At 41.6% G+C, this 20465-nt stretch overlaps 1 protein-coding gene across 3 annotated transcripts in view; it reads right to left on the reverse strand.

The window, feature by feature from the left end:
* LOC110502571 (spectrin beta chain, non-erythrocytic 1) overlaps positions 1-20465 on the reverse strand; it is a 125328-nt gene that overhangs the window by 51346 nt on the left and 53517 nt on the right. For all 3 annotated transcript variants that reach the window (XM_036960164.2, XM_090217059.1, XM_036960162.2), the window contains 2 exons: positions 7464-7615; positions 300-473 (listed from right to left, as the gene is read on the reverse strand). In XM_036960164.2, coding sequence (XP_036816059.2) covers positions 300-473; positions 7464-7615 — 326 coding nt within the window. The remainder of the gene's footprint in view (positions 1-299; positions 474-7463; positions 7616-20465) is intronic.

A 20465-nucleotide genomic window follows, 5' to 3' on the forward strand; every position in this document is an offset into this window, starting at 1 on the left:
ATCTACTGTACATTTTCACACACATCGGTGGATTTAAGTAGACACATTTTTTTTAATCCACACAGTTTATAAAATTAAATCCCTTTACCAACTGTGCACTCTCACATTACAGTTTTTTTTTCTTCAAATAACCATTCAAATGCTCAAATAAAATACCAGATACCAGATACCCAAATACACATGTATTTAAACCCAGGTCTGATTAGCACATGCAAAATACGTTATTGAAAGAGAGAGAGAGAGAGAAAGTGTGCGAGAAATGAGAGAAATGAGAGAGGAGTACTGGGTGGTCAGCTGACCTGGAATCGGAGGATGATGGTCCAGATGAGGCCAAGGGTGAGGCGGTGGTTGCCATCAACGATGTCATGAGAGCCCATGTTTTCTAGGTGGACCCTCTGCTCCTTGAGGAACTGCAGGGCCTTGTCCACGTTCTCCAGGCAGTGGATACGCATGCGCCCCTTAGTGGGCTTGGGCTGCAGAGGGGAAAGAAAGAGTGGGATAGGTGGTATTAACACAGGCAAATTACATTAGTGTCACTCAAACTCTTCATGTAACTGATATTCTACTGCCAACAATCTAAACTGTTTGGTTTTGTGTATTGTAACTTGAGGCAGGACTCCCTTGGCTGATGACCTACTTAGCAGACTTCTTTAATCCTTGAGGTAGGCAGATTTAGAATTTTCCTGTGTCTATTACACAACAACAATAAAAATAATGTACATTATACACAGGGACATATCTATGGTACATCAGTGAATGGTGTGGCTGTTGAGGAGACTAAATTACTTGGTGATACCTTAGATTGTAAACTGTCATGGTGTAAACATTTAGATTCTATGGTTGTAAAGATGGGGAGAAGTCTGTCCATAGTAAAGAGATGCTCTGCTTTTATGACACCACACTCCAAAAAGCAAGGCTCTAGTTTGATCTTATCTTGATTATTGTCCAAAGAAAAACCTAGTTAAGCTGCAGCTGGCCCAAAACAGAGCAGCACATCTTACTCTTCATCGTAATCAGAGGGCTAACATGAATACTAAGCATGCCAGTCTCTCTTGGCTAAGAGTTGAGGAAAGACTGATGGAATCACTTCTTGTTTTTATAAGAAACAATGTGTTGGAAAATCCAAAAACGTTTGGATAGTCAACTTACACAGCACTGACACAAACACTTTCCCCACCAGCCATGCCACCAGGGGTCTTTTCACAGTCCCTGGGGCCAACAAATTAAAGGAAACGTACAGTATTATTCAAAGCCATGAGTGCGCGGAACTCCCTTCCATATCATATAGGGCAAGTGAACAGCAAACCTGGTTTCAAAAAACAAATAAAACACTTCACAGCACAACGCCTCTCCCCCATGTGACCTACTTGTTGTGTGTATGTACTGACATATGTGTAACTGATCGATGTACACACGCACACTACATGTAAATGTTTTTAAATTTATGTAAATTGTAAAGTATTTAATCTGTAATGTATTTTTCGTTATGTGTCGGACCCCAGTAAGACTGGCTGTCGTCATTGGCGTCAGTTAATGGGGATCCTGATATATCAAATACCCCATAACGTAAAAGTGGAATTATGTTTTTCAGAATTTGTACAAATTAATTCAAAATGAAAAGCTGAAATGTCTTCAGTCAAGTATTCACCCCCTTTGTTATGGCAATCCTAAATAAGTTCAGGAGTAAAATGTGCTTTTAAGTCACACAATAAGTTGCATGGACTCTGTGTGCAATAATTGTGTTTAACATCATTTTTTAATGACTACCTCATCTCTGTACCCCACATATACAATTATCGTAAAGGTCCCCCAGTCGAGTAGTGAATTTCAAAGACAGATATAACCACAAAGTCCAGGGAGGTTTTCCAATGCCTTGCAAAGGAGGGAACCTATTGATAGATTGTGTTTTTTTTCAGGGTTTTTTTTTACCGGACATTGAATATCCTTTTGAGCATGGTGAAGATATTCATTACACTTTGGATGATGTATCAATACACCCAGTCTCAACAAAGATACAGGGCTACTCATTTTCTTCATGCTTTCAAATAGGCACATTTTTCTCTTCTCTCCCCTGCAACTCTTTCCCAGGTCCTTGGTGTACAAGATAAAGTAGTGCTGTTTTCCATCAATATACCTGGTAAAATAATGGTTAATAAACAACTCTAAGGGGGTCCTATAAAATATGTGATTTTCCCCGCCAAAATTGTGTTTTGTATTTTCGCAAACTATGTTCTCGGTTACATCTTTCCTGCTTTTATATATTTTTTGTTTTCACTCTCAAAATTAAAATAGTTCATTTTTTGGGGGTCTGGAAGAAAACGAAACATTTTATATTTAAATGTAATTCACCTTTAATTGTGCATCTGGCCCTTTAATTGCACATCTAGCAAGAGAGGAATGTGCTAACATGCCGGTCTAGCAATGGTTCTGTACTGTTGCTGCTCATTTCATGGCAAAGTTTGCAAATAACAAATACAAATGATATACTTACTCATGATATACGCTAATCTGCCAGGTTAGCCTACTTTGCAGGTAACATTTAATTGAGAAGGTTTTGGGGAAAGTATTTCTGTCAACCCACAAGACAGTTACCACATCAACTTGCTACACATGGGGTGATTGACAAAACGCACCCACCACAGACAGACAGATGGGCAATATTGCTGGATATTAATTGGCAGATATTGTGTTAGGTTTGGCTTTTTAAGCCAATAATGGCTAACCAGGGGTGGGATAATGTCAATGTGGCGTTGATTAGATAGTAGCTGAGAGCTTGCGCTGTCTGATACCTGTGAGATGTGTTTATGACAGTTTGCAATGGAACATCTGAAAATTGCTTGTACTTTCAGAATTGTTTGGTGAGCTACTCATAGGTGGGCTGCGAGCTACTGGTAGCTTGTGATCAATCTGTTGGAGACCCCTGCATTAATGAGCACCACTCTCCATATTTTCAAGCATAGCGGCGGCTGCATCATATTATGGGTATGCTTGTAATCTTAAAGGACTGGGGAGCATTTCAGGATGAGAAAGAAATGGAATGGAGCTAAGCACAGGCAAAATCCTAGAGAAAAAAAAAACTGGTTCAGTCTGCTTTCCACCAGAAACTGGGAGATAAATTCACCTTTCAGCAGGACAAACTAAAACACAAGGCCAAATCTACACTGGAGTTGCTCACCATGAAGACAGTGAATGTTCCCGAGTGGCCGAGTTACAGTTTTGACTTACAGTAAATCTGCTTGAAAATGGCAAGACTTGAAAATGGTTGTCAAGCGAAGATCACAACCAATTTGACAGAGCTTTAAGTCTTTTGAAAAGAATGAATGGGCAAATATTATACAATCCAGGTATTCAAAGCTCTTAGATACTTACCCAGAACAGCTCACAGCTGTAATCACTGCCAAAGGTGATTCTAACAGGGGTGTGAATACTTATGTAAATGAGATATTTCTGTATTTAATTTCCAATAATTGTGCAATGTTTTCTAAAAACACATTTTCACTTTGTCATTATGGGTTATTGTGTGTAGATGGGTGAGAAAAATGTTTTTTAATCCATTTCGAATTCAGGCTGTAACACAACAAAATGTAGAATAAGTCAAGGGGTATGAATACTTTCTGAAGGCATTGTATGTCCAGAAATGTCATCTAAAGCTTTCCCAGGGTTAGAGCCCATTCTCTATGGGTCATGACCTAGGAAGTACCCAGGGACTGAACTTGTTGGGACAGCTGGAGAATACCAGTGGATATCTCCTCTGCCCAACATAAATAACACCAAACCAGAGAGATACCCATCTGGCACTTTAATGTAGTGTTTTGTGGAGTGAACTCTAACATGGAATTCCTACTCTTCATGAAACAGTTGGGAAATGGCGGCTGGCTTGAATTCACTCGTCTGACTTGAGATCACTTAGCAGGATGTTGTTCACTTCCCCACTGTTTCGCTCTCAAAGATCTCATTGATCATATCTGCCTTCCTTTCCTCCATCATAGAAAATCAACTGACATTTTTCCGTTTTGTTGTAGTTTTTTTGCCTTACTTCCTCGAAACAGCCAAAAGAGAAGGAAGGACAAAGGACTCATATTTTGAAGGGACCACAGTAGACTGCATTCACTGGGAGTGAGTTGAAGCTGTGGTCAGATCTTTCTCACAGCGAAGCCCTGTGAGCTCCATCAATGGAGGATCTTGGCACGTTCCACTGGAAATCACGAGGCAGAGGGTGATGGGGGGATTAAAGTGGTAGGGGCTGTAATCGGCCTTAATTGAGTTTTGATTCCAGAGCTGTCTGGACGAGTCCATCAGAGAGCTGCCTTTCAAAAGCCTCTGATGGTGAAGGGAGGGGTGAGGAGGGGAGGGGTGCATGAGCTAAATTGAGACATAGTTAATCAAACCTATCAGCGCTAACTTTGCTAAACCTCTCTTTTAGCGGCAATCCTGCCATGATAATTACTTCTCTCCCCTCCTTCAGCACAGCTGCTTAGATGGAAAAGTTCAGTATGAAGTTTGCTCTCTAACGTCACATGCGTAGTACTACTACTACTACTACTATAGTCAGTAATTATGTTTTGGTTTTGCCTTAATCTCTTTGACGCCAGTCTGGGCATAAGGTCGAACCTAGCTTGGCCTCTAGCATTCTGTAAGCACTCGGCCTGTCTTTGTGTAACCACATGCTATACTGCAACTTGCTCGGTGCATTGACTGTATAATTGGATCTGCATTAGTGTGTTTGTGGTACATGTAGGTTTTTTAAATGTGTGTTTCTGTGTTTGTCAGATGCCTAGGTGGATCGCTCAGTGTACATTTGTGAGTGTGTCTGGTAGTGTATATTTCCATGATGTTTCCATGCGAGACAACAGGATCCATGTAACCTAATATATGTGACCCAGTCTGAAACTCTAGCAGAGCATAAACCAATAGGACACGCTACTACTATCCACATCACCCTTATATTTTTCTCTGCTCTATCCTCAACCGAACTGCTCATAACCTCTCCATAGTATACAGGTAAAGACCATGACTTTACCAGGGCTTCATTAGAATACATTATGTCCCAGAGGTGGAAAGAGTAGTTAAGGTGTGTCTGGTTTTATAAATGTTGACTCTGTAAGATATGACAAGGGAGTTATCTGTATATAACGTGTAACATAGCTATATACATCAGAGTGGGTGAGAGTTGAGTGAGATAGACGGGTTTGTGGTTAGCAACAAGACCGACGAGTGGGCAACTGTGGGGCAAAACAGACTGGGCTGGCTTCGACTGTTGATAACATGTAAGCTATATTTCATCTTCAAATGTTTAATGAAAATAAATACGTTTGCACAATGAGCAGTTGTCTCTAAAATACATTGTTACAGTTAACTAGCTAGAGAATTTTAGCCATATTAGCATAGCCATGATATCAGTCAAAACAACTCAAAACAAGACATGGTATCAACAACAAGATAAAACAAGCTGAAAAGAGCTAATTCTGATTCCCCACAAGGCAGCTTCTTGTCATTGATGCTAGCCATCTGACCTTTCAGAATCATAACAATACACACCTTTCGGACACATTGAACAGCACGCATCATTTTCATGAAGTTGTCAGCCAACCCGTCTATACTGCTGAACCACAAACGTAGCACAGATTAGACCCGACATTCCTATGCTGTCCATTAAATGACATAGCCACGTTAATTTGTATTGACGAAAACCTATACAACTAGTAATTAAACAGACTTCAAAAACACAGGTCTCTGTTTGGCTTTCATACTTTGTTCGCTCATCACCTGAAGCACAAGACGGATATACATGCAGGCGAAGTCTTGCAGCCGAAGTCTTGCAGGTGTTTACAAGGTTTTGCGCATGTGCCAGGTGATAAAAATCTCAACACTAGTACGAGCCCAAGAACGTACTTTTTTAGTCCGTGTACCTTACATGTTATGTTCAGAGGCGAATTGGCTCTGGCAGCCAAAACAACTAAATACAGATGAATGGGAATGGATTCTCATTTGCCGTACTGTTCTAGAAACAAAGTCCTCTACTTTCATATCACATAAAATAATTTCACAAATGCTAAATATACAATTACTGTATCTGTTTTAACCGGTTTTAACTTCACAGTTGCAGCCGACAGTATCTTTCAGTTACAACACTGTGGCGTTCTTCTTCCGTTACACACAGTTGGTCGGAGAAACAGATGGCTTATAAGTACTCCTGTGGATACTTTTTCTCAAATTCCTACTCACAAAAGGACAAACCGAACAGACAATTGGTAGAGTAAATTGAAATTAAATTATATTCAACATTCTTGTTTGTGAGAGGAAGATTTACAGTCTAAGTTCAACTAGTAATTAAACTTCATTTCGCAGAAGCTTTGTGGTAGTTGAACTAAATAAAAATCTAGGTAGTGTTTTCAGTAGTTAAATACTTTTTTGCCATGTAGCGTGTAGCTAACTCCTAGAACTACACCCTACTTTTTTACGCTAATATAAAACAAAATATTGGTGAAGTAGGCAAGAATTATATATTTTTTCATCTTTAGTTAAGTAAACTATATTTTTCTTAAGGGTAGCTTAACTTCTTTCGTGGTTATGTAGTTGATAGTTCGGTAAACTATGACTTCAGGATATCTTCCCCAACACTGCTGATATCATGCAAAGCACAAATAAGAGTGTAGTAAGAGAAACAACTATGACTACAAATAAATACTCTTTCAAGTTGAAAAATACAAGTAACTGACAAAATAATGGAAACACTTGAGAAAATTAGGGATAAAAAGTATATTGAAAGCAGGTGCTTCCACACAGGTGTGGTACCGGAGTTAATTAAGCAATTAACATCCTATCATGCTTAGAGTCATGTACAAAAATGCTCGGCAGGCCATTATTTTTGTAATTATTTTGGCGACCATGGCTATGTCAACATAGGATGACAATGCTCCCATCCATAGGGCACGAGTGGTCACAACGGTTTAATGAACATGAAAACAATGCAAACCATATGCCATGCCAGTCTCAATCACCAGATCTCAACCCAATTGAACACCTATGGGAGATTCTGGAGCGACGCCTGAGACAGAGTTTTCCACCACCAATAAAACACCAAAATCTGGAATTTCTCGGGGAAGAAAGGTGTCACACCCCTCCGATAGAGTTCCAAACACTTGTAGAATCTATGCCAAGGTGCATTGAAGCCATTCTGGCTCATAGTGTCCCAACGCCCAATTAAGACACTATGTTGGTGTTTCCTATATTTTGGAAGTTACCTGTATGTGTGCCCTGTAAAATCAGTGAAGAAAATGAGCTATGCATGGGCCTAATGTATAAATAGTTACATATACTGTAGGTTTAGAACCCGAGGGAACAGCATTTTAACCTTTGAAGTTTGTTTAAGGTGAATATTTACTCTATATGTGACCTGGAAATCCAAGTGAAACATATGCAGCACGTGCCATGTAAACCAGTCTGACAGTCTGCCTACGTACCAGTTTCTCCCCAGAGAGAACCTCCAGTAGTTTGATGAGCATGCGTCCATCTCTCAGGTCCATATAGAGGTCAGTGATCCTGCAGGACACTCTGGCTAGGTGGGAGTTGACCCACTTGGTGAAGGTCTTCTTCTGCACCGCTTCACGCTCATCTACAGGGAGGAGCAGAGAGAGAGATCAGGGGTTAATTTTTACTTCTGCATTCTATAATGGTAACATATTCACCAGGTTATCATCTGGGGGTAGAAGATGTGTAACGTATTTTACAGTTCCACTAACGTGTGCTCTTCTTTAGAGACTGACATACACAACATCCTGCTATGATTAAGTTCTGGGCACTCAGAAAAACAGCGGCACAATATAGGCTACAAAGCTAACACTCCAGCTGTGCAGCTAACAGAGTAGAACGTGAGGGTTTGCAGGCTTCATCAGAAACGGCACATTCCACTCATCCTTCCTGTTTATGCCAGGTGTCCCTCGCTTTCCTGGGCGGGGGGTTGTTGGCCTTTGTTACTGTTCGTCTTCTGTTGAAAACATACACCAAGGCCGTCATTGTTCTTGGAAGAACTGTGTAGGGTGTAGCTTCCTCTGTCTAAGAAGTACAATGTAGCTACTGTAGCTAGCTAGCTAGCTGACTTCTCTTTCACAGCAACAGAGTACTGTAAATATCAACATTTCACAGGCCAGGCGGGTTCTTAGTAAACATACTTGAATGCCCAATATGTTTATTACAATTGTTGTCTGAAACAGCCTTATTCGTATACACCATCTTTAAATAGCCAGTCTTGTTTGCACAAGCTAAATGTTGTTAGCATAGCTGGAGTTATTCTCACAGAACAACTATATTCCTAACATAATGGTCTTGCTGCCAGATAGTCTTCTGCACATACTGTAAGCCAAGTGATATTTGTTGCGCTGGTCTCCAGTCTACTGTACATGCTATTCATGCGAGCTAGCTGCTGCTAGTGTTAGCTGGTCATATTCTCACAGGGTTGTTCTAATGTAGTGTTTCCATGCACCCTTACAAAAAAAGATTGGCATTTTGAAACTGCAGTAAAAGTGCAGTAACTGCAGTCGAGTGTGGTATTTTGGATGCAGTAATTGCAGAAAACTGCAGTGTACTGTATAGTTGAACTGAAGTTATACTGCACTCTAACTTTAGTTACACTGACAAATTACTGCAGTCGAGTGTGGCATTTTGGATACAATCTTTTTTCGTAAGGGCAAGGCAGGTGGTCTGGCCCAGGCTTCTCATCCTACTGCAGACCCAATAAACATCAGTCACAACGTAGTACAGGAGCCAGGTCCAAGAGAACCAGCTGCCCCTCTGCTGCATTAGCCATGAACATCATCATGACACACACAGTCTTTTACTAACCTTGTGGGGACACACAATTGATTCCCATTCAAAATCTTATTTTCCCTAACCCCTAACCTCGAACCCTAAACCCCCTAGAAATATCCTTTTTCCCTTGTGGAGGCCGGCAAAATGTCACCAGTTGGTCTAATTTTTTTGTATGTTAACTATTTTTGTGGGGACTTGTGGTATAGTTAAGCATGTCCAGACACACACACACACGCACGCATGTGCACACACAAAAACAAAGTGTGCCAACTGACGTCTCCGCTTCACAAGGTATTCCTCATATGAACTCAAAGCCGGTTGCCATGGAAATCTGGCTTTGAGAGGAAGTTTCACAACCTCCCTCCATCAGGGTGGGTCTCTCTCTGTCTCGCTGACTGTGAGAGATGACACCCGTTAACAAAGTGCACCGATGCACTTTCCCTTCCAGCTCCAGCCCAGCCGTTAGCTCAGAGGACGTTGCGACATCACAGCGTGACCAGACTGCTAATAAAGCAGCAGCATGACTGTGTGATATCATGTAGGTACCAAACAGCACACTGTCCAACAGCCTGACAGCCGGGTCCCAGAGATAGTAGATAGTGGCCTTTATGAGTCCCAGTGCCCAGGGCAGAGGCAGATGGAGGCGGCGAGACAGAGGGAGCTGTGTGCCCCACTGTGGGGGACCAGTCAGAGCAGAACAGAGACAATGAAGCCAGTGTTCTCTGCTCTCCATCATACCACGCAAAGCAGCATCAGACGGCATCAGGCCTTATCACTGACTAGACTAAGTAACATTCAGCTCCTTCACTGTGACACGGGCTGCATGGTTAGATCATGCCTGTGTGGCCTCAGGGGGGCTAGGTTAATCATGACTTTGGGAATCAGGAAAAAGGCTTTGGAAATCAGGGTGATGCTGGATATTCTTAGCAGCACATAAGATACCAAACAAAAGCAACAGAATGAAAGGTAGCTCCAAATACAAAACAGTAAAGTGAAATAGTCCATTCACAATATACATTTTGCTTTAAGACACATGACCCTGTGTGCTGTTCAAGGTTCCAATTACTTGTTGACACAATCAGCTGCAGTTCAAAAGGGCATCAAATGTCTAAAATAAATGTGCGTTCTAAAGCTGAGATAGAGACGGATGGAGGATATGGGTGGAGCTGGACATGTCCTGAGTGTCTGTAAACAGGGTTTCCTGCAGGGGAGAGCATCTGGCCCTCACAGCAGAGCCCAGGAAAGGGAAACCCTCGGTCAACAGATATACACACGCTTGCACACACACACTTTATCTCAACCTGCAGCTCTCTCGCTCTGCAGAGTACAAACAGTAACCCCCTTGGACCACAATCCCAACAAGCAGTCACAGACCACAATCACAGACCACTGATCAAGACCCACAAACCACAAGTCTACCAAATGATCAGACCACTGACAAGACCACAATCTGTGGACAGCTGCTATGCTATGCATGATGTCCTGATCACTGAACTGTGTGCAATCAATGTCAACTCCTTACATCAAAAATACCTAAAAGTTAAATGCTATTAGTCTGCCAAGACCAGAGTTGTTTTACTATGTGAGACTGTTGAAAGGCAGTGTTAAGTTCAAAAGTCAAAAGCAGTAATACAGTAGTAATGTACACTGTATAAAAGTGTTAAAAATATGATGTAATAGCAATACAAAGCAACGTCAAACTATCATCAGGCCTGGTAGTACATGACTTGGCCTCTCAAGTAATAGAGTCAAGGAAAAGAAGGAACTAGGAAAGAGACAAAGTTGGACGGTGAGATAAAAGACAAAATGACAGAGATGAATGTTGTCACAGCCTCTCTGGCTCCTCATTAGATGATTCTAGAATTAGAGGCAGCCAGTGCACTCACACAGACACCGAATGTAAAGGAGGCATGCTATTTTTCACAGGCGTCTGCAGGGCCTTAGGTGCGAATGTTGAGCATTTCTGTGAAACGGCTCCAAAATGGACTGAGGTAATTAACAAAAGAGTTGTGAGTTGGACAAGGAAAGGATGTTTAAGTCCAAGGTCCCCATTTCCAAACCGGTGTCAAATAAAGAGAGACAAAGCAGACAGAACCGTTTGATGACACGTCCTTCTGAGACACTGGATGAGTTTGGATATGTTTGGGAGGGGCGATGGCTTGGATGGTGATGGCTCGAATAACCAGTCATCTGAGCCAATGGCAGAGCCATAGATTTAATCCCAGTGACATTTAACAGACAGCACCCGGTCATACGAGGACAGGACTTACTTCCTGCTCTCAGAGCTCAGTGGAGCAAAACTAAGGTGATTTTAGAGGAGGGAGGATGTTACACAGCTAAGATGGAGCTCATACATTAGTGAAGAGGAGTCTGAACAGATTCAATGTAAAGTCAGTGAGCTAAGAAGAGATAAAGTCACTGCAGTGGGAGAAAATATAAATGTTTTTTGGAAGCTAAAGATAAAAAGCTGTTATTGACAAATTAAAGAGCACAGACCTCTGGGAATGAGATGAAAGCGAAACACTCTACAGAAGCAGGCGGGCGGAGCAGGCAGAGAAAGGCGGGCAGAGCAGGCAGAGAAAGGCGGGTGGAAAGGACGGGACAGGCAGAGCAGTGACTGTATACTAGGAGGATAGGATCATCTTTGTTGATAGCGATGTTGTGTTTCCATAAGTGGATGAATTGGTCTAATTTATGGTAAAGCCTCTACCCTTAGCTACCCCTTCCAATTGAGCTCCAAAAAAAAGTTAATTATGACAACATTTTTATTGTTTTGTGTGACTACAGCGCCTGCAATAAAACGCAAACGTAGAGAAAAGTTCAAATTGAGCGAAGTGTCGAAGCGGATAATCAGCCCATCCGGCTTCGATTGGGTCATTATAATTCAAAACAATGCATTCTAAAATAAATGACACGCTTTGTGTATAAGCCTGTTTGTAGAGACAGTGATAGAACAGGCTAGCCCACTCTGCTGATTGGCTACAAATACTTTCATTCTGCTAGGTAGTCAAAACCCCCACGTCTCAATGTCAAGAGAGTCGTCTTAAATTACTCAGTGGCTTATCAATAATGCTGAACCAACAGCAGGGCTATTTCCAGAGTGGCTGTAACACACTGTCTCTGTGTGTGTGTGTGTGTGTGTGTGTGTAGGGGCAGCCCCATTTAAAGCAGCACATTGATATGCGGGGTCCTCTTTGGGTCAATACTAAAGCTCACAGACACAGTCATGCATATTAGAGGTCGACCTTGACCCCAGTGTGGGGAACAAAGGTTGCCTCCGGCTATACTGGCTGGGCTGGGGTGTGGCCACATGGCTGAAACAGAGACTTGGCCAGGATATCTATCTAGTAGCTAACCCCCTCCCCTCTCTGACTGTTCTGCCCACACAATAACTCTATACTGTACTATACACTCTACATGTGACTTGATGTACACTTTAAAGCCAACCTCTTCAACCTCAGGAGGCTGAAGAAATGTGGCTTGGCCCCTAAGACCCTCACACACGTGTACAGATGCACAATTGTGAGCATCTTGTTGGGCTGTATCACCACCTGGTACGGCAACTGCACCGCCCGCATCCGCAGGACTACCCAGAGGGTGTTGCGGTCTGCCCAACGCATCACCGGGGGGGCACACTGCCTGCCCTCCAAAGCTGGGGCCAAGAGACTGAAAAACAGTTTCTATCTCAAGGCCATCAGTCTGTTAAATATACATCACTAGCCGGCTAACACCTGGTTACTCAACCCTGCACCTTAGAAGCTGCTGTCCTCTATACATACTGTAGACATGGAACACAATGTTTACATACAGCTTTACTATTTTAATTTGTTTATACTGTATTTTAGTCAATGCCACTGCGACATTGCTCGTCCAATATTTATATATTTCTTAATTTCATTATTTAAATTTTAGGTTTGTGTATTGTTGTGTATTTTTAGATCCTAGCTCCAACAGTGCTGTAGTAACACAAGCATTTTGATACACCCGCAATAACATCTAAATATGTGTATGTGATCAATAAAATTGGATTTGATCAGTGCTGGGAGTACTGAACTACATGTAGTTCAACTAGTAATTTAACTACATTTTGCAGTAGCTTGGCGGTAAAATAAAAAATCTTGTTAACTACTGAAAACGCTAACTTTTTGCCATGCAGCATTGTAGCCAACTACTGGAACTACACAACTTGTTTAGCAAAAGTGTAATATTGGTGAAGTAGGCAAGAATTTCCTTTATTTTTCGGCATCACACCTTCCTCTTCCTAATTGTCACTTAAAAACATAGTTTGTGTGTTAAATGGGCTAAATAACACATTCTGTTAATATTTGAGTCCAGAGTAATCTGTCTTGCAAGTATTAGAATGACATTTCAGATTTAGATATGATAATATACAGTTGAAGTCGGAAGTTACATACACTAAGGTTGGAGTCATTAAAACTCGTTTTTCAACCACTCCACAAATTTCTTGTCAACAAACTTTAGTTTTGGCATGTCGGTTAGGACATCTACGTTGTGCATGACAAGTAATTTTTCCAACAATTGTTTACAGATAGTTAATTATAAGTGAAGTAATCTATCACAATTCTAGTGGGTCAGAAGTTCACATACACTAAGTTGACGGTGCCTTTAAACAGCATGGAAAATTCCAGAAAATGATGTCATGACTTTAGAAGGTTCTGATAGGCTAATTGACATCATTTGAGCCATTTGGAGGTGTACCTGTGGATGCATTTCAAGACCTACCTTCAAACTCAGTGCCTCTTTGCTTGACATCATGGGAAAATCAGCCAAGACCTCAGAAAGAAAATTGTAGAACTGCACAAGTCTGGTTCATCCTTGGGAGCAATTTCCAAATGCCTGACGGTACCACATTCATCTGCACAAACAATAGTATTCAAGTATAAACACCATGGGACCACACAGCCGTCATACCGCTCAGGAAGTAGACACGTTCTGTCTCCTAGAGATGAATGTACTTTGGTGCGAAAAGTGCAAATCAATCCCAGAACAACAGCAAAGGACCTTGTGAAGATGTTGGAGGAAACCTGTATAAAAGTATCTATATCCACAGTAAAAACGAGCCCTATATCGACATAACCTGAAAGGCCGCTCAGCAAGGAAGAAGTCACTGCTCCAAATCCGCCTTAAAAAAGCCAGACTACGATTTGCAACTGCACATGGGGACAAAGATCATACTTTTTGGAGAAATGTCCCCTGGTCTGATAAAACAAAAATAGAACTGTTTGGCCATAATGACCATCCTTATGTTTGGAGGAAAAAGGGGGATGTTTGCAAGCAGAAGAACACCATCCCAACCGTGAAGCACAGGGGTGGCAACCATCATGTTGTGGATGTGCTTTGCTGTAGGAGGGACTGGTGCACTTCACAAAATAGATGGCTCCATGAGGAAGGAAAATTATGTGGATATATTGAAGCAACATCTCAAACATCTCAAGCAATTATTAGGAAATAGAAGACATACAAGACCACTGATAATCTCCCTCGATCTGGGGCTCCACGCAAGATCTCACCCCGTGGGGTCAAAATGATCACAAGAACAGTGAGCAAAAATCCCAGAACCACACGGGGGGACCTAGTGAATGACCTGCAGAGAACTGGGACCAAAGTAACAAAGCCTACCATCAGTAACACACTACGCCGCCAGGGACTCAAATCCTGCAGTGCCAGACGTGTCCCCCTGCTTAAGCCAGTACGTGTCCAGGCCCGTCTGAAGTTTGCTAGAGAGCATTTGGATGATCCAGAAGAAGATTGGGAGAATGTCATATGGTCAGATGAAACCAAAATATAACTTTTTTGGTAAAAACTCAACTCGTCGTGTTTGGAGGACAAAGAATGTTGAGTTGCATCCAAAGATCACCATACCTACTGTGAAGCATGGGGGTGGAAACATCATGCTTTGGGGCTGTTTTTCTGCAAAGGGACCAGGACAGCTGATCCGTGTAAAGGAAAGAATGAATGGGGCCATGTATCGTGAGATTTTGAGTGAAAACCTCCTTCCATCAGCAAGGGCATTGAAGATGAAACGTGGCTGGGTCTTTCAGCATGACAATGATCCCAAACACACAGCCCGGGCAACGAAGGAGTGGCTTCGTAAGAAGCATTTCAAGGCCCGGAGTGGCCTAGCCAGTCTCCAGATCTCAACCCCATAGAAAATCTTTGGAGGGAGTTGAAAGTCCGTGTTGCCAGGCAACAGCCCCAAAACATCACTGCTCTAGAGGAGATCTGCATGGAGGAATGGGCCAAATTACCAGCAACAGTGTGTGAAAACCTTGTGAAGACTTACAGAAAACATTTGACCTCTGTCATTGACAACAAAGGGTATATAACAAAGTATTGAGATAAACTTTTGTTATTGACCAAATACTTATTTTCCACCATAATTTGTAAATACATTCATTTAAAAAATCCTACAATGTGATTTTCTGGATTTTTTTTCTCATTTTGTCGGTCATAGTAGAAGTGTACTTATGATGAAAATTACAGGCCTCTCTCATCTTTTTAAGTGGGAGAACTCTCACAATTGGTGGCTGACTAAATACTTTTTTGCCCCACTGTATATTGAAGCAACATCTCAAGACATCAGTCAGGAAGTTAAAGCTTGGTCGCAAATGGGTCTTCCAAATGGACAATGACCCCAAGCATACTTTCAAAGTCAAGGACAACAAAGTCAAGATATTGGTGTGGCCATCACAAAGCCCTGACCTCAATCCTATAGAACATTTGTGGGCAGAACTGAAAAAGCGTGTGCGAGCAAAGAGGCATACAAATCTGACTCAGTTACACCAGCTCTGTCAGGAGGAGGAATGGGCCAAAATTCACCCAACTTATTGTGGAAAGCTTGTGGAAGGTTAACCAAAACGTTTGACCCAAGTTAAACCATTTTAAAGGCAATGCTACCAAATACTAATTGAGTGTATGTAAACTTCTGGCCCACTGGGAATGTGATGAAATAAATAAAAGCTGAAATAAATCATTCTCTCTACTATTATTCTGACATTTCATATTCTTAAAATAAAGTGGTGATCCTAACTGACCTAAAACAGGGAATTTTTACTAGGATTAAATGTCAGGAATTATTAAAAACTGAGTTTAAATGTATTTGGCTAAGGTGTGTGTAAACTTCCAACTACAACTGTATCATAAAGTAGTTTGGATGGAGTGAACTACTATTTCAAAGTAACTTTATTAACTAAACTATATTGTTCCTAAGGGTAGTTGTAGTGTAGCTTAATCTTTTCCAGTGTGAAGTAATTGGTAGCTTGGTAAAATATATTTTCTTCCACAATACTGCATGTGACACTTTCACCCTCAGATAAAAAAAAAAAACAGAACGAATAAAATATTGCACAAGTTCCTGAGGCATTAACAAAGGAATTCAAAACAGAGTTAAGAGAGACAAAATTTCAGGAAGCCTGTCTGCCAGTCCGGCTCCCTCTTTCCAGAAACATACAGTACCAGGCAAAAGTTTGGACACAACTACTCATTCAGGGTTTTTCTTTATTTGAACTATTTTCTACATTGTAGAATAATAGTGAAGACATCAAAACTATGAAATAACACATATGGAATCATGTAGTAACCAAACAAGTGTTAAACAAATCAAAATATACTTTATATTTGAGATTCTTCAAAGTAGCCACCCTTTGACTTGATGACAGTTTTGCACACTCTTGGCATTCTCTCAACCAGCTTCATGAGGTAGTCACCTGGAATGCATTTCAATTAACATGTGTGCCTTGTTAAAAATTAATTTGCGGAATTTCTTTCCTTCTTAATGCGTTTGAGCCAACCAGTTGTGTTGTGACATGGTAGGGGTGGTATACAGAAGATAGCCCTATTTGGTAAAATAGGTACATATTATAGAAAGAACAGCTAAAATAAGCAAAGAGAAATGACAGTCCATCATTTATTTTGGACATGAAGGTCAGTCAATACAGAACATTTCAAGAACTTTTAAAGTTTCTTCAAGTGCAGTTTCAAAAACCATCAAGCGCTATGATGAAACTGGCTCTCATGAGGGCCGCCAGAGGAAAGGAAGACCCAGAGTTACCTACAGAGGATAAGTTCATTAGAGTTACCAACCTCAGAAATTGCAGCCCAAATAAAAACATACATCTCAACATCAACTGTTCAGGGGAGACTGCGTGAATCAGGTCTTCATGGTCAAATTGCTAAAAAGAAACCACTACTAAAGGAAACCAATAAGAAGAGACTTGATTGGGCCAAGAAACACAGGCAATGGACATTAGACTGGTAGAAATCTGTCCTTTGGTCTGAGTCAAAATTTGTGAGATGCAGAATAGGTGAACGGATGATCTCTGCATATGTGGTTCCCACCATGAAGCATGACGGAGGAGGTGTGATGGTGCTTTGCAGGGGACATATATTTAGAATTCAAGGCAAACTTAACCAGCATGGCTACCACAACATTCTGCAGTGATACGTTGTCCCATCTGGTTTTCACTTAGTGGGTTAACCATCTGTTTTTCAACAGGACAATGACCAAACACACCTCCAGGCTGTGTAAGGGCTATTTGACCAAGAAGGAGAGTGATGGAGTATTGCATCAGATGACCTGGCCTCCACAATCCCCCAACCTCAACCCAATTGAGATGGTTTAGGATTAGTTGGACCACAGAGTAAAGGAAAAGTAGCCAACAAGTGCTCAGCATATGTGGGAACTCCTTCAAGACTGTTGGTAAAGCATTCCAGGTGAAGCTGGTTGAGAGAATGCCAAGAGTGTGCAAAGCTGTCATCAAGGCAAAGGGTGACTACTTTGAAGAATCTAAAGAATATAAAATGTATTTACACTTATTTGATTACTACATGATTCCATATGTGTTACAGTGCCTTGCGAAAGTATTCGGCCCCCTTGAACTTTGCGACCTTTTGCCACATTTCAGGCTTCAAACATAAAGATATAAAACTGTATTTTTTTGTGAAGAATCAGCAACAAGTGGGACACAATCATGAAGTGGAACGACATTTATTGGATATTTCAAACTTTAACAAATCAAAAACTTAAAAATTGGGCGCGCAAAATTATTCAGCCCCTTTACTTTCAGTGCAGCAAACTCTCTCCAGAAGTTCAGTGAGGATCTCTGAATGATCCAATGTTGACCTAAATGACTAATGATGATAAATACAATCCACCTGTGTGTAATCAAGTCTCCGTATAAATGCACCTGCACTGTGATTGTCTCAGAGGTCCGTTAAAAGCGCAGAGAGCATCATGAAGAACAAGGAACACACCAGGCAGGTCCGAGATACTGTGGTGAAGAAGTTTAAAGCCGGATTTGGATACAAAAATATTTCCCAAGCTTTAAACATCCCAAGGAGCACTGTGCAAGCGATAATATTGAAATGGAAGGAGTATCAGACCACTGCAAATCTACCAAGACCTGGCCGTCCCTCTAAACTTTCAGCTCATACAAGGAGAAGACTGATCAGAGATGCAGCCAAGAGGCCCATGATCACTCTGGATGAACTGCAGAGATCTACAGCTGAGGTGGGAGACTCTGTCCATAGGACAACAATCAGTCGTATATTGCACAAATCTGGCCTTTATGGAAGAGTGGCAAGAAGAAAGCCATTTCTTAAAGATAACCATAAAAGGTGTTGTTTAAAGTTTGCCACAAGCCACCTGGGAGACACACCAAACATGTGGAAGAAGGTGCTCTGGTCAGATGAAACCAAAATTGAACTTTTTGGCAACAATGCAAAGCGTTATGTTTGGCGTAAAAGCAACACAGCTGAACACACCATCCCCACTGTCAAACATGGTGGTGGCAGCATCATGGTTTGGGCCTGCTTTTCTTCAGCAGGGACAGGGAAGATGGTTAAAATTGATGGGAAGATGGATGGAGCCAAATACAGGACCATTCTGGAAGAAAACCTGATGGAGTCTGCAAAAGACCTGACACTGGGACGGAGATTTGTCTTCCAACAAGACAATGATCCAAAACATAAAGCAAAATCTACAATGGAATGGTTCAAAAGTAAACATATCCAGGTGTTAGAATGGCCAAGTCAAAGTCCAGACCTGAATCCAATCGAGAATCTGTGGAAAGAACTGAAAACTGCTGTTCACAAATGCTCTCCATCCAACCTCACTGAGCTCGAGCTGTTTTGCAAGGAGGAATGGGAAAAAATTTCAGTCTCTCGATGTGCAAAACTGATAGAGACATACCCCAAGCGACTTACAGCTGTAATCGCAGCAAAAGGTGGTGCTACAAAGTATTAACTTAAGGGGGCTGAATCATTTTGCACGCCCAATTTTTCAGTTTTTGATTTGTTAAAAAAGTTTGAAATATCCAATAAATGTCGTTCCACTTCATGATTGTGTCCCACTTGTTGTTGATTCTTCACAAAAAAATACAGTTTTATATCTTTATGTTTGAAGCCTGAAATGTGGCAAAAGGTCGCAAAGTTCAAGGGGGCCGAATACTTTCGCAAGGCACTGTATTTCATAGTTTTGATGTCTTCACTATTATTCTACAATGTAGAAAATAGTCCAAATAAAGAAAAAACGTCCAATGATACTGACGCCCAGGGCAGCTCTCTGCAGCTGTGTGTTTGGGGACAGCCAGGCCATCGGTGACCGCCGGCTAACCTAGTCACAGGAAAACACTGTCACATTGTGTCTTACTCACCAGAATACAGAGCTAATCAACACTGCATTGTTTCATATAACAGTCTGTAGGCTACTACAGCCCGATGTAATGTCCCTTTATGACCTTTTGTGAAAAATGATTCCAAAGCCTTTGAAATGAGCTGACAAAATCAGCATCTGTATCCTAGAATGAACTATTTCTCTAGGTGGGTTAACACCTTAATCCCGAGGCAAAAATAACTATAGCCTATTTGTGCCCCATTCAGCTGAGATCCAGAGTGAGAGAAAGATGGAGAGAGGGAAGGGTGAAAGGATGAAAAGAGGAATACAGAGCAGTGACGGTAAATCAGGCTAGCAGCAGCCTAACAACTTCACGCTGGTTGTGGCGCAGCACCCCAATGCCACATGTCCCAGATTGTTGTTAGAAAACTGCAGTTTAATTATGTCTACATCTGGTTGGGAGGAATTTGGACTTTTTCCTGGAGACAATTCATCAAAAAAACACAAATACCATGCCCCAAAATAAACATTACGATACGGTGAGACATTCAACAAAATGAAAATCTGGCTGAGGCCTTTGGTGGCTGATGTCATTCACAGTTGCCCCACCCTATGGTGGCTGGGGCGGTAATTGAAAGAGATGTGGGCTGCAGGTCATACAACTGTTCAGCTACCAACACAAAGTCTACATGTACTGTACAGTATGTGTGTGGAAAAACTGCATGTACAATTGGGAATTCTGTGTGGCACTGTCCTGTTGAAGATAGCTGTGCAAATTACACAAGATGGATGAAAGGCGTCAGATGTCTCCAGCTAAAGCATACACAGACAGATGATCTGTATGTATACACAACCCTGCTTGTCCAGGGAGCGCAGATTTACACATCGCTTCACTCTCCATCGCTCCACTCTTCACACAGCCCCTGCATCCAGACCAAGTATACAACCACTCACCCCTGGGGTTGTCCTCCCAAATGTTTCCACCCTGCCTCCCTCTAATGTAGGCCACATTGTTTCACTTATA

Source organism: Oncorhynchus mykiss, chromosome 23, assembly GCF_057628025.1.
Source record: "Oncorhynchus mykiss isolate SJ-2025 chromosome 23, ASM5762802v1, whole genome shotgun sequence".
NCBI lineage: Eukaryota > Metazoa > Chordata > Actinopteri > Salmoniformes > Salmonidae > Oncorhynchus > Oncorhynchus mykiss.